The sequence below is a fragment of the Hippopotamus amphibius genome, chromosome 10 (genome assembly GCF_030028045.1).
Source record: "Hippopotamus amphibius kiboko isolate mHipAmp2 chromosome 10, mHipAmp2.hap2, whole genome shotgun sequence".
In the NCBI taxonomy this organism is placed as follows: Eukaryota; Metazoa; Chordata; class Mammalia; order Artiodactyla; family Hippopotamidae; genus Hippopotamus; species Hippopotamus amphibius.
In genome coordinates this window covers 99880614-99895095 of record NC_080195.1, presented here as the reverse complement: position 1 = coordinate 99895095, position 14482 = coordinate 99880614, and the positions used below count along the sequence as shown (strand labels likewise).

Genomic DNA, 14482 nt, shown 5'->3' with positions numbered 1-14482 from the left:
AGGCCAGGGAGATAGACAAATGGAGTGGGGTATTTTTCTAGAAAGGCGAGCCGTGACTCATCTCCCAGATTGAAAAGGAGGGGGCTGGCGGAGGATGGGGTGCGGTGAGAGAGGTGGGTGGCGCAAGGACAGCCCCCGGGCAGGGAAATCTTGGAGAAGGGACTCCGCTCTCCACCCGGACCGTCCCTTCTGGAAACAGCAGCCCCGCGCGCGAACTGCGCTCCCGCACGAAAGGGGCAGCGGAAAGGGACGGTGGTCCGGGAACACGGCGGGGGGAAGGCGCGGTGGAAGGCAGTACCTTCTCCCCGCAGCAGCCACGGACGCACAAAGTGCTGGTCACAGCGCCCCTCCTGCGTCTTCCGCCCCCGGATTGAAGAGCCAGTGGCGCCGAGCCAGCGCTGAAGCCGCCCCCTCCCCCGCCCCGGCCCGCGGCGCAGTGCGCGGTTTTAGCACCGACTGAGTTTAAGGGGCGGCGTCCTGGGGGATGGAAAGGCGGCCAAGAGGGAGGAGGAAGGGGGTAAAGGGGGGGTGGGGGCGGAGACCTATTCAAAGACTATAAAAAGGCGGCCCGGGCTGCCCGGTTCTTGCACTCGCTGGAAAGCGGCTCAGAGCCTGGGGCCTTTGCATAGCCGGGGCGCGCAGTAGGGCAGAGAGCACAGAGCCCTGCGCCGAGCGAGGTGCACCGCGACCGAGGCAGAGATCGAAGGGGGCTCCAGGCGCCGATCCTCGTGTGGCCCGTCGCCCTGCCCCGGAGGCGTCCCAGGGCGCTCCTTGTCTCCGCAGCAGCCACCCGGCCAGAGCCTGCTGCGCGGTGCCTCCAACGCTTCGCTAGAAGAAAAACTTCCCGCGCGCCGGCAGAACTGCAGCGCCTCCTCCCTAGTGACTCCGGGAGCCCCATCTGCGGCTGGCTCTGCGCGCACTTTCCAAGCATCATAGTAATTGTTAACTCTAACAATCCCGAGCCAGGCCAGTGAGGCTCTGCGCTCAGGACCCAAACAATAGCCCCTTCGCTCGGTGCGCGGCGGCGCGCGGTGCCTCCCGGGACTCCGGTGCAGCGAGCGGTCCCCGCGGGGTTCCGAAGGCGCACGGCAGGAGGTGACATGGGGAACACGGCGCGACGGTCTCGGGGCTCGCAGCCTGCGCCCGCGCTGCTGCTGCTCGCCGCGGCTGCAGCGCTGCTGATGGTGCCGGGCGCGCGCGGGCGCCCGGCCGAGGAGGACGAGGAGCTGGTGCTGCCGGCACTGGAGCGCGACCCGGGACACAGGACCACGCATCTCCGCCTGGACGCCTTCGGCCGGCAGCTGAGCCTGAAGCTGCAGCCAGACCGCGGTTTCCTGGCGCCCGGCTTCACGCTCCAGACGCTGGGGCGCAGACCTGAGCCCCACGCGTCGCGTTCCGATCGCCTTGGCGACCTGGCGCGCTGCTTCTACTCCGGCACGGTGAATGACGACCCCAGTTCCGCCGCCGCTCTCAGCCTCTGCGAGGGTGTGCGCGGAGCCTTCTACCTGCAAGGCGAGGAGTACTTCATCCAACCGGCGCCCGCCGCCGCCACGGTGAGCCTCGCCCCCGCCGCCGCCGGGGAGGAGCTGCCGGCGCGGCCCCAGTTCCATCTCCTGCGGCGGAGGCGGCGGGGCGGCGGCGGCGCCAAGTGCGGCGTCCTGGACGACGAGACCCAGCTCGCTGGGGGCGCGGTGTCGGAGGGCGAGGACGCCACGGCGCAGTGGCCACCGCGGGACCGAGCGCCACAGCGCACGGGACAGCCAACAGGTATCAGTCCCAGAAGAGTGGCTCCCACTTGTCTCTCCATTCATCTCCCTCTCCCTACCTTCTCTCTGCTGCGCGAATTCAGGGTAAAGTCCTGTTCGCAGACGGGAGCCTATGTCTGCGGACGGGACCGAGACGTGGTGTGGAGGAATGTGGCTTAAGATTTGGGATGGTGAACTAACCAAATCCTGCTCTTAGCACACTTCATTCCATTTGCCCAAATAATGAATGATCAAGAGACGGCATACGTTATCAATGATTTTTCTGCTAAGGAGAAGCGTTTCGACCCAGTCCCTCCCACTTTAGTCGAATGTGAGCTTGTGCGACTTCTTTCCACCCTGTTCATTTCTTTTTAACCATTGTGCATGCGTCCTTTGGTCAAGTTGCAACTTGGTGCTTAGTTTTGTAACCGCTGCCTGCTCGCGCACCCAGAGCCCAGAGGAGGGCAGAGATGGAGGGCGGAGGAAAGATAGTGAGCTTGGAATGTGCAGCCAGCGAGCCTGGACAGCTGCGCTAGGATCTCTGTTCTTCCCCCTTTAAGGGGCTGACCCGGACCGGCTGGCGACGGCGGCAGGGCCCCTCTGCAGAACCTGCTTGGGAGGTCTCTGCCCAGCTGGCCCCGCCTCTCCGCGCCTCCCACCAGTCTCCCAGTTTGCGCTCCCTCTCGCGGCCATAATTTTGCTCTCGAAGCACTGTTGAAAGTTAGTCACCGCTGATCCTTCCTGCTGCGCCTCCCCCTGACTCTCTGTATTGTGTGCAGTGCTTACTGTAGTTCTTTTCATTCTGTCTGGTGCCTTGCTGCTTTTTCTTTTTTAACTTTCTCTCGTGGCTTGTAGGATTTCCTCTTCTCCCGTGAACGTCTGCTCCTTGGTGAGAGCCCAGTGTAGGACTTCCCTGGGAGCTGGGTCTCAGCCAGGAGTCAGAGGGCTCTTTGCTAAATAATCAGCCGCGGCCCAGTGGTCCGAGGCAGGAACTTATCTTTCTGGGGCGGTAGGAGTGGGGCAGTAGGCTGCTGGGCAGACTGGGTGGTCCTTGCCCGGATTTGGCCAGAGCAGAGCACCCCAGGGACCCTTGGAATGAGAGAGCAGAGCAGCTCAGTGCAGGCTGAGATTCCTTCAGGCCCGGCCCCTTGGCAGAGGCCCCAGCCCTGCCCTGGGCCTTCCACGTGGAGCCCGATGATCTCATTCAGGATTTGAGTCTTGGCCTGTGAAAGAGTGACTCAGGGGCTCTGCCTGCTCCCCTTGCTCCAAGATTATTTTACTACAGCTGGGGAGAGTGGTGTGCATACTGCCTTTTTCAGATTGTGTGATTTCAAAGAGGACAAAAGAAATCCTGCTTAAAAAAAAAAAAAGCCTAACCCTCTCAGAGGAGCACATGGCCTTTTTGTTTACAGCAAAGGAGAAAACTTTAAAAATAACATTTCCAGTGAAAAGAGATGCAAATATTTTTGTTATTGTTGCTCCGGGTGTATTTTTGTATTATTTGCTCTGACTGGTTAGGCTTTCCTTATATACCCTGGGAAAGTAGCTATCCTTGGCTAGAGTGCCCCTGGGCAAACTCTCTGTCTTGTGTCTTTACAGGAACTGGAAGCCTAAGAAAGAAGCGATTTGTGTCCAGCCCCCGCTATGTGGAAACCATGCTCGTGGCCGACCAGTCCATGGCAGAGTTCCACGGCAGCGGACTAAAGCACTACCTTCTCACCTTGTTCTCGGTGGCAGCCCGGTTATACAAACACCCCAGCATTCGGAATTCAGTTAGCCTAGTGGTAGTGAAGATCCTGGTCATTTATGAGGAACAGAAGGGGCCAGAAGTGACTTCCAATGCTGCCCTCACTCTGCGGAACTTCTGTAACTGGCAAAAGCAGCACAACCCGCCCAGTGACCGAGATGCAGAGCACTATGACACGGCCATTCTTTTCACCAGACAGGTGAGAGGAGGACATTGTCAATGATGACAGGATTCCTTTGGGAGTCAGTTTTGTAACAAGCAAATGTATGTAAGGCATTTCACCAATTTTTTTGCCCTTATATTTTTTAATTGGCTAGCATGATTCATCTTCCTTATTTCTTTTCATATTTTAATATCTCAAGTCTCACGGTCCTGTTTGAACAGCATTTGGGAAAATCTTAGTCACACAAATTACTTTTAAAAGGACTATCAACCACACATGTGGCTGCTGCAAAGCACATGGGAAGCTACACCCTATCAAAGAGTCAGACCCCAAGGTTCATGCTCTGTCTCTATTAATAAGGACATGCCTTTGCTCCTTGTAGGACCTGTGTGGTGCCCAGACGTGTGATACTCTTGGGATGGCAGATGTTGGAACTGTATGTGATCCCAGCAGAAGCTGCTCAGTCATAGAGGATGATGGCTTGCAAGCTGCCTTCACCACAGCCCACGAATTAGGTAAGTCTATTTCAGAGTGAGAGTTCAGTCCAACTCATGAATTCAGATCAATAAACTATGTATCAATTTAAGAGGGAGAGTCTGCAGGTTACATTGCTATTTTAGGTGCCAGAGCTCTCTAGAAACTGCAGAAAATATTTTTCCACTATTCTCACCATGGTCAGCTTTATTGGAATTCAAAATAAGATAGTAGGAGCTAGGGACACATTTGGAAATTGACATGTGTGTTCACACCCTGTGAAAAGTAGACATTGTCTCTAAAATAGATGATCTGCAAAATGTATTTCTTCCTCTAGAAATATCACTTTGGACAGGCGAATCCCTGGTGGGGGAAAAAATTGCTGCCAATGACCTATATTTTCATGTGGGTTTCGGATTTCTTCTCAGGCCACGTGTTTAACATGCCTCATGATGATGCAAAGCAATGTGCCAGCATTAACGGTGTCAGCCGGGATTCCCACATGATGGCGTCAATGCTTTCCAATCTGGACCGCAGCCAGCCCTGGTCTCCTTGCAGTGCCTACATGATTACATCATTTCTGGATAATGGTCATGGTGAGATGCTCCAGCTACTCTTTCTAGATGTTATCCAACCATCCACGTTGGAGGGTACCAATTAAACCAGCTCTTTCTTTTCTGTTCTTTTTATTTTCTGTCCTTCAAAATGACTTTTATTGTCAAGAGCATACATTTTTAGATTTTAATTTCCAATAAAAGGTAGTGCTGCTGGTCAGGTAGCTCCCAGAGTACATTAACTTGAGTTTTTAGCAGAACAATGATTTCCTGTCATTGTTAACATGGAAATATCCCATTGAGAATAATACCATAATAATAATTTAAATCTCTCTGGCATTTTCCCCCCAAACTCTTCAGCTTTCAAATTGCTTTGCTATATATTATCTCTTATGATAAGTATTTTCTGAAACTGATCTACCCCCTGCATGCTTTAATTTGCTATTTGTTAATATTCATTGGCATTTTTCTTTGCAGGGGAATGTTTGATGGATAAGCCCCAGAGCCCCATACAGCTCCCCTCCGATCTCCCGGGGACCTTGTACGATGCCAACCGCCAGTGCCAATTTACATTTGGGGAGGAGTCCAAACACTGCCCAGACGCGGCCAGCACATGCACAACCCTCTGGTGCACAGGCACCTCTGGCGGATTGCTGGTGTGCCAGACCAAACACTTCCCCTGGGCCGACGGCACCAGCTGTGGAGAAGGGCAATGGTGTGTCAACGGCAAGTGCATGAACAAGACCGACAAGAAGCATTTTGATGTGAGTTTTCCACTCTAACATACGCTCCTTTAAAATTCAGAATTGAAAGAGACCAAGTGATGCTAAAACATCTGATAGCACGTTAGCATCCCGACCTGTGGCCTCTCGCAGGGATACAGGATAGAGCCGTATCATTGATTCTTTGTCCCATGTCGTTCTCTTCTATTTCCTGAAAAGGTCTCCATAGAGGAGTCTAACACTAATGTTTTGTGTCTCCATTTAGACTCCTGTTCACGGAAGCTGGGGGCCGTGGGGGCCCTGGGGAGACTGTTCGAGGACGTGTGGTGGAGGAGTCCAGTACACCATGAGGGAATGCGACAACCCGGTCCCGAAGAATGGGGGGAAGTACTGCGAGGGCAAGCGCGTGCGCTACAGGTCCTGCAACATTGAGGACTGTCCGGAGAGTGATGGTGAGTAGAGAGAAGGTAAAAATGATGCATCCACAAACAGGTGCATGAAGATTGGAAACAGGTAACGTCATCATCTCCTTCTCTTTCCAGGAAAAACGTTTAGAGAGGAACAGTGTGAGGCACACAATGAATTCTCCAAAGCTTCCTTTGGGAGTGGGCCCGCAGTGGAGTGGACACCCAAGTATGCCGGAGTCTCACCCAAGGACAGGTGCAAGCTCATCTGTCAAGCCAAAGGCATTGGCTACTTCTTCGTTTTGCAGCCCAAGGTAGTGACTTTTCTGCAGACTTTTTGCCTAAGAACCAAGGCCTTGGCTTGGTCCATTTTCATGCCAGCTCTGTTGCACTTCCTTTAATTTATGTGCGTACCTGTTCAATTTCAAGTTAGAACTGCTTTGCCTCTAGATGTATTGGCAACTGCCTGCTTTGACTTTGGTGCTGTTTGGGGTTATGGATGAAGCTTGAATCCAACACCTGTGATTCTTGCAATGGGCTTATTGTTATTCTTATACATGAAATAAAGCCCTTTATGCATAGTTAGGTGAATGATGTATTAACACAGAAACCATTCAGTGGTTTTGGAAAATAGTTCAGGTGTGGTCCAAAGTACTTGTTGCTGGGTGACTAGCAGTAGTATGTGCAAATGGACTTATAACAGTGAAAGTCTGAGCAATGAGAACTCATGTTTGAGGACATATACTGAACTAATAGAAGCATTGTTTTGCTGAGGGGATAAATTTGGCTCTGAGGTAGAAAATGGAATTGAATTTGGTTGCAGTTATCATGTGTCATTATCACTGAAGGCTATGAAAATAACTCCCAGTTGCAGATTCAACATGCAAGTGATTTATTCAGCACCTGCTATTGCCAGGTAGCATTCTAGACACTGAGGATACAGCACTAAACAAATTTACAAAAGCTCTGCTTTTCTTGACCTTACCCAAAAGTGAGGTAGGATACAGATAATCAAGAAACGTATAATATTTTCAGATGTCTATGGAAAAAAAAGCCAGAGAGAAGGATAGTGTGTGACGTGTATAGAGTCCTGTTTTAATTTTGATAGTCAGGAAAGCAGAGATGTAACGTTAGTGAAGAAAACGTTCAGAGTTATCCTAGCAGCATCTCTTGCCCTTGTTAATGTGTAGCACCAAATACACGTCCTTCCTTTTTCAGGTGGTGGATGGCACTCCATGTAGCCCAGATTCCACTTCTGTCTGCGTGCAAGGACAGTGTGTAAAAGCTGGTTGTGATCGCATCATAGACTCCAAAAAGAAGTTCGATAAATGTGGTATTTGTGGAGGAAATGGATCTACATGCAAGAAAATATCAGGATCAGTTACTAGTGCAAGGTAAGGGTTAAAATGCCTTACTCTTTTTTTTTTTTTTTTTTTTTATTATTTTATTTTATTTTTTTTGGGGGTACACCAGGTTCAATCAACTGTTTTTATACACATATCCCCATATTCCCTCCCTTCCTTGACGCCCCCCCCTCGATTCCCCCCCACCCTCCCTGCCCCAGTCCTCTAAGGCATCTTCCATGCTCGAGTTGGACTCCCTTTGTTATACAACAACTTCCCACTGACTATTTAAAATGCCTTACTCTTGAAGGTCTTACTTCAATGTAACTTTTCTCAGGTCTGACGAAAATTACATTCTTAAATGATTGCCTGGTGTTTCATGCTAAGTATGGATACTATAATTAGCCAGTGCATGAGAGACTTTTATATCTGTTTCTCTTGTCTGCAGACCTGGCTATCACGATATTGTCACAATCCCAACTGGAGCCACAAACATTGAAGTGAAACAACGGAATCAGAGGGGATCCCGAAATAATGGAAGCTTCCTTGCCATCAAAGCTGCCGATGGCACGTATATCCTGAATGGCGATTTCACTGTGTCCACTTTAGAGCAAGACATCACGTACAAAGGTAGTGTCTTGAGATACAGTGGCTCCTCCTCAGCGTTGGAAAGAATTCGAAGCTTCAGTCCTCTCAAGGAGCCCTTAACCATCCAGGTCCTGACCGTGGGTAATGCCCTTCGACCAAAAATTAAATACACCTATTTCGTGAAGAAGAAGAAGGAATCTTTCAACGCCATCCCTACTTTCTCCGAATGGGTCATTGAAGAGTGGGGCGAATGTTCCAAGTCATGTGGACAGGGTGTGCAGAGGAGGCTGGTGGAGTGCCGAGACATCAATGGGCAGCCCGCATCAGAGTGTGCAAAGGAAGTGAAGCCCGCCAGCGCCAGACCTTGTGCGGACCTGCCTTGTCCCCACTGGCAGCTGGGGGATTGGTCGCCATGTTCAAAGACTTGCGGGAAGGGTTACAAAAAGAGAACCTCGCAGTGTCTGTCCCACGATGGGGGGGTGTTGCCTCAGGAGAGCTGTGATCCTTTAAAGAAACCTAAACATTACATAGACTTTTGCACGATGGCCGAATGCAGTTAAGCAGGGGAGTTGTTGAGGGAAAAGCGCAGTGGGGAAGGGCTGATGCACTGAAATCAAGAAGGCTGGAGGGATCCAGTGCACCTTGCCGGTGATCAGCGAGGTATGCTGATGAGTTAGGAGGTAGAGGTAGGTAGAAAAGAAGTTAGATCGTCAGAATTTCCTGCCAGTTACAAATTTGATAGGGTAGTTTGTGAGGATCATTCATATCTGACCAATGAGATAGCTTGGGAAAGCCCCAGGGCATTATTCTTTCTTTTGTTAGGTCTGTGACAGATAGAGAAACAATCATCAAAGTAAGTTTGAGAAATAGTACAATCCCTGTTTCCTGGTACTGTTGAAATACTTTGTATCGTGGAGGTTGAGAAATGAAAAGCAGGAGGAAGGTGAGATTTTTGATTTAAGACATGGCTTACTTTACCTCACTACCCATGGAGGGAGAAAGGAATGCGCATAGGATCTTGAGCCATCACTGTTCCTGACTGCTGTGGTTTCAGAGAATGTATGCCATCTTTTCTACTGAGAGTTGAGAATTCAGGACTGTCCAGCATGAGAAATGCTTAGCAATGTCCAGTGACTCAAATGACTCCAACTTTCTTTTCTTGTGCTATCATTGTGCCTTTCTTTGTGAGTTCATTTTAACGAAGAAACAATGCCATGTATTTCTAAAAACAGCATTCAGCCTACAAGGGGAAAAAAAAGCAGTGATGTATCAGATGCTGGTGAAAGCTAGGGGAGGCCTGTTGAGCTGGGTACCTTCTATATTTCTTTCCTCCTGATGTAAGCCTACTTAAGGAATACGGATGTGAAAAAAAACAAACAAAAAACAGTTTGTGTCTGAAGAAAGTCAGTAAGATCACACAAAAAGAATGTAATGCCAGGACAAGAATGGGGTGTGTACAACAGGGTCCCCAGTGTTTGGAGATATTGAGCTCACGTGTCTCGTGGTGGGGAGGCTACTGAGGGGTAGCGGGTCCATCCCCAGCAGCTGGTCCAACAGTCATATCCTGGTGAATGTCTGTTCAGCTCTTCTACTATGAAAGAGAATGACTTTTTTCCATATGTATATAGTAAAATATGTTACTATAAATTCTATGTACTTTATAAGTATTGGTTTGTGTGTTCCTTCTAAGAAGGACTATAGTTTGTAATAAATGCCTATAATAACATATTTATTTTTATACATTTCTTTCTAATGATAAAACTTTTAAGTTATATCGCTTTTGTAAAAGGTCATATAAAAATAGAGTATTTATACAATATATGTTACTAGAAATAATAAAAGGACACTTTTTGAACACATGTCTGTGCTTCTTTTTTAATGGGAATTAGTTCCTGGGAAGGAAGTCTGAAGCGCAGATATTGAATTTGAAGACAGATTATTTTCTTAAGTTCTTTGGAAATAAGATTTCATTCTGATGAAATATATTTTATGTATCCTTGGTGTATGTGGTCACTACAAAGAAAGACATCTATTATATCTTTGGTGATAGATAGGTTGGTTACTAATGTAATAATATACACCAGTGCTTGGTCAACTTTTTCTGTAAAGAGCCAAATAGTAAATATTTTGTGGGTCATACCATCTCTGTCATGACTACTAAACCATGCTGTTCTAGCATGAAAACAGCGATAGACAGCACACAAATGAAAGGGCATGGTGGTGTTCTAATAAAACTTTATTTATGAAACAGTGGGCCAGATTTGTTCTGTGAGCATAGTTCGCCGACCTCTAATGTATACCATATTAAATGAAAACAGATGGGGTTCTGGATGCATTTTGAATTTGTATCTCTTCCTCAATTATATCACGTAAGTAAAATTATGTGAAAGTATTTAAGCTAATGAGTAGAAAATGATGCCTCATGAATTCCATTTGGGATAGACGTGCTTGGTGAGCCAAGCCTTCCAAATGTTTCATTTGCTCTTCAGGAACACACGGGGTGTTTTGGAGAAACCCCAGAAGACCCAGGCCACTCTCTGGATAGCCTTATGTAAGTCACCATATTTTAAATACTAAATGGTACATCAGTGACTTTAAAAGTTTAGATCGCTTCCAAAGTAACTACATTTCTCTCAGGAAATAGCTTACTTACTAGAAGACTCGGATTATGTGGTTAACCACAGACATTTCCAGCTTTACATTTTCATCCTTTTTTTCACCTTCCTTTCTTAAGTAGTTGTATATAACATGCTAATTCTAGATTCCAATGATAATTGTAATTTGCTCTCAGAATTATTCAAAGTGTTCTTCCCCTGAGCAGTTGAATTTAAGGTTTTCAGCAACCAGGCGCATTGAGCAGAAAGTGGGGCAGAAGAGGGGAGAGGCCTGTTAGTCTATGGTTAAGTTTTTTTCCTACCTATTGGCCACCAGACTGAAAGGTGAAATTCAAATCTCACACTGTGGGCAGTGGCCCCATAGAGCTCAGTTACACGTAGAATTTGGCCATGCAATTCAGTGGCCTAACATGCTCTTTGCACCAGTAAGCTCTCCCACAATTATCTATCTGCCTGCATTACTAAGGTACAAACCCCCATAGTAAGTGACATGGAGGACACACACGCATGTGTGTGCACACGTACACACACACACACACGTGAAATTCCCTTACCCTCAATTATTACATAAGCTGTTTGATAAAAGGAGATAAATGTACCTGGAATGATAACTCATAGTAAAAAGAAGTCATTTTCAGATCTTGCCTAATTCACCGATGAGTTTTTCCTTTTCAAAGGCTTACATTGATTTGATGTGATAAGCAAGGAGAATGAAATTCAGGACAAAAAACAATAAAAACAGCCAGAAGATGTTCCACCACTCTCTTTAGTTTCAGGTCAAGGTAATGCCAAACAACTTTCCAAGCTGCCACATTATTTTCTTCCGCTGGTGAGATTTCCCATTTGTCAATCAAAGGAGGCGTTTAAAGTACTTTATTTTGGCAGCGAAGAGAGTTTTGTTTAAAATACACACACGATTCGATGAGCTTGACCTGGCACCTCTTTAAAAGGAGGAAAGATTTTGTGCTCACTTCTGTTGGAGGTACAAATGATGAGCTGGTGTCATGTTAAGGACTCATTCAAATGCCTAGTTTTCAAAGCATTCAATAGGCACCTTCTTTCTCTAGCATTTCGATAATCACCATACGAACACAATTTTTGTATCAGAGCTTTCACGCAAAAATCAGCAAAAATCAATTTCTAACTTCTACTTGTTGTCTGTCTTCTAGAAGAGGTACTACAGATCTTAATGAGATTTAGGAACAATATATAATAGCAACAATTTGCTAATCTCATTGGTTTTCTAAAAGAAAGAAAAACAAAAATGATTATTGTAAAGATTGGGGGTGGTAGACCTATCAAAACAATTAACCAAAGCTCCTCCAATATAGAAATGTAGTCTGTTCTGCCATCTGCATATTTCTTTGACACAAATGAGCTCATAGGACATTGGCAGAAATGGAAACAATAAAACATGGAAGATACTTTGTTTCATCCACAAGTGTTCCCAGCCAATGAATGTTTTGTGCCTTCCCTTAAGAGCAGCAGAACAGAAGATATACTAAGTCATGAACACGGCAAGTCACAGAGGAATACAGAACTATGCAGAATCTCCACTCACGTCATTTGGTCTCCATCTTGGAAGTTCCTAATGTGGTCTGTGTTCAATTTGCTCTTGTATTCATCATTCAAAAGTTTGAACTTTTCCTTACAGCCCCTTCTACTAATCACATTGCCCTTGTTTTAGGGCAAGCTTGTGTAATAGCAAACAACCATTTGTAATTTAGCATCTTTTGTTAGCTATCTTAATTTCTTTTCCTTTAGGGTTACTATTGTTCTATGTTCTACTTCTCTTAAAAGGAGCTGTAAATCATTTACTTGCTGGGGTCGGAAGGAGGGTGAGGGCAATTTTATGTAGAATAATCCAGGAAGGCTTTTTCAGTGAGATCTTTGGGAGGAAACCAGAGAGACACAAGGGGACAGCTCTCCAAGGATGAGGTTACAATACAGGTGGTTGCCACAGGTGGGAGTAAGCTCAACTTCTTGGTGAGAATAGCAAGAGGTCAGTGTGGCCGGAGTACTAAGGAGAGGGGGAAAGGGAAGAGGTCAGTGGAGCACAGAGAGCTTATTCTGCAAAAGTAGGAAGTATATTTGGGTTTTGCTCTGAGTGAGGTAAGGAGCCAGTGGAAGGAACTGACAAAAGAGAAACATGGTCTGACTTAATATCTTAAACTGGAAGGAGACCTGACAGGAGCCAGATAGGAAACTATTGCAATAATTTCAATGAATGATAATGATGGTCTGAACTAGGGTAATAGCCATGGAGGTAGTAAAGGAGATCAAATTCTGCAGTTCAGGAGATCTGAGATTTGCAAATGGTTATAGATGTGAATGGGGGAAAAAAATAGGTCATGAATGAGTCCGGGGATTTTTTTATTTTTCTGTTTTTTTGGGGGAAAAGAGTGTTCTGTGCAACATTGATGCACACTACATTCTACTTAAAGATCAACATCGGTTAAAAATATAAGATTTTTAGTAAGTATTGAAACCAGCAAAAACTACAGGTAAATGTAAGTAATTGTTGAAAATATGCTCTCAAAATTAACTAGAAATATAAAAATAGCAGTTAAAGAGAAGATATATAATGTAAAACATTTTGATAATACTAATAATTCAAGTCTAAAACCGTATGTCATATTGACAAAATCTTAACAGTAAGAGAGAAATTTCTCATGTTGGGAGTTATCAAAGGACATCATTTTATTCTTCGATTTGGTAACTAGGTAAATATAGATGAATGATACTTCTTGAAAACAAATACCCAAAAATGTCTTTTCATAGACAGAGGATGCATGTAAAATATAACTCATACAGAAAAGAATGGAAAGCAGAAAATAAGGTTACAGAATTCCAACCACATTATCATGAGAAATATTGTTTAAACTTTCCTATTAAAAGAAAAATATCTTCAGGATGTGTTTAAAAATAAAATCCAATAACATGGTAAATAAAAGGGAACTATCTAAATCAAAATGACACTTCTTCAAAGATGTCCAAAGATTTACCAGGCAAAGAGTAGGAAAAAAGTAGGAATAGAATTAAAAGGATCCAAAATTGTATTTAAGATGGAAAAGCACTAAGCAAAATACAAAATAACATTTCTTGTGGATTAAAGGTAGAATCTACAATAAGAAATATGTGTCCTAGATAATACAACAATGATATACCAACCTTAAATTGTTAAAAATACAAAGAATAATCACCAGGTAAGGATTATTCTATTTGTCTTTAAAACCTCTCTCTAGATCAGAGTAGACCAAAAATGTAAGAAAAAAAGGTAAAACTTTACAAAGACATAAAAAAGACTTGAAAAAAACCAAGAAAATGCATTTTTATGTCATAAAACTTTTATTTTGTCCAAAAATAAATTAGATTTGATGAAATTCCAATCATTAGCCACTTATAAATTTTTGGAACTTGATAACATAATTCTAAAGTTTATTTGAAGAAATAAATCTGGTGAAGATACAATAAAAAGAAACAACGGAAAAACACAGTGTAATGTAAGATATCTCTTCAACCGTCCTCAAAAATGAACTATAAAATTACAATTTTAAAAAGGTAGTACCTGTAGAATTATTGATAAGTATATCTATGTGTGAGAAAGATAGCTCAGAAATAAACCTTGGTAACCATAACTACAAAACATTAGGATATGATGAAATTTGCAACATAAAAATCTGTGAGCAAAAAAGGAATCATTTCAAACATGGCCTTAAATTGAAAACTAGAAATTTACTTGCAAAAAAAAATTTAGAGTCTTCTTTCATACCATTTGTGAATGTAAATTCCAGATATATAAAAAGTTAAAACACTTAAAACCTTAAGAAGTATTAACAACTGTAGAGAAATATTTGTCTGATTTCTGAATGGGGGAGGAAATCTGAACACAGAAACAGTGAAAGATATTACACAGCCAAGACAAACACATACAAATGGATTGATTTGATTGGCTCAAAAACTTCAAAAACTTCAAACTTCTGTGTTTCAGAAGAGTCCTTTAAAAAATATGAAAAAAAAAACCCCGTATTTTTGTAAAACACAAAAGACAACCAAGCTTGCCTCAGAACTTTCCCAGACGCCATTGATTTCACCCCAGGATTCTAAACAACCACCCAATTAACTCC

General features: G+C 44.7%; 1 protein-coding gene across 1 annotated transcript; it reads left to right on the top strand.

Moving 5' to 3' along the window:
• The first annotated feature begins 583 nt into the window (after nucleotides 1-583).
• ADAMTS1 (ADAM metallopeptidase with thrombospondin type 1 motif 1) lies at nucleotides 584-9153 on the top strand. The gene is made up of 9 exons (XM_057697614.1): nucleotides 584-1767; nucleotides 3345-3691; nucleotides 4038-4170; nucleotides 4558-4725; nucleotides 5161-5447; nucleotides 5671-5857; nucleotides 5948-6123; nucleotides 7028-7203; nucleotides 7601-9153. Exons 1-9 carry the CDS (start codon nucleotides 1101-1103, stop codon nucleotides 8298-8300), a joined length of 2841 nt encoding a protein of 946 aa, XP_057553597.1. The 5' UTR covers nucleotides 584-1100; the 3' UTR covers nucleotides 8301-9153.
• Nucleotides 9154-14482: the final 5329 nt, after the last annotated feature.

Excerpts from the sequence above, each read along its gene's own strand:
- ADAMTS1 (XM_057697614.1), top strand. The coding sequence starts at position 1,101 with ATGGGGAACACGGCGCGACGGTCTCGGGGCTCGCAGCCTGCGCCCGCG. Across the intron at positions 3,692-4,037 it reads CCATTCTTTTCACCAGACAG|GACCTGTGTGGTGCCCAGAC; the intron begins GTGAGAGGAGGA and ends TGCTCCTTGTAG. Across the intron at positions 4,726-5,160 it reads ATTTCTGGATAATGGTCATG|GGGAATGTTTGATGGATAAG; the intron begins GTGAGATGCTCC and ends TTTTCTTTGCAG.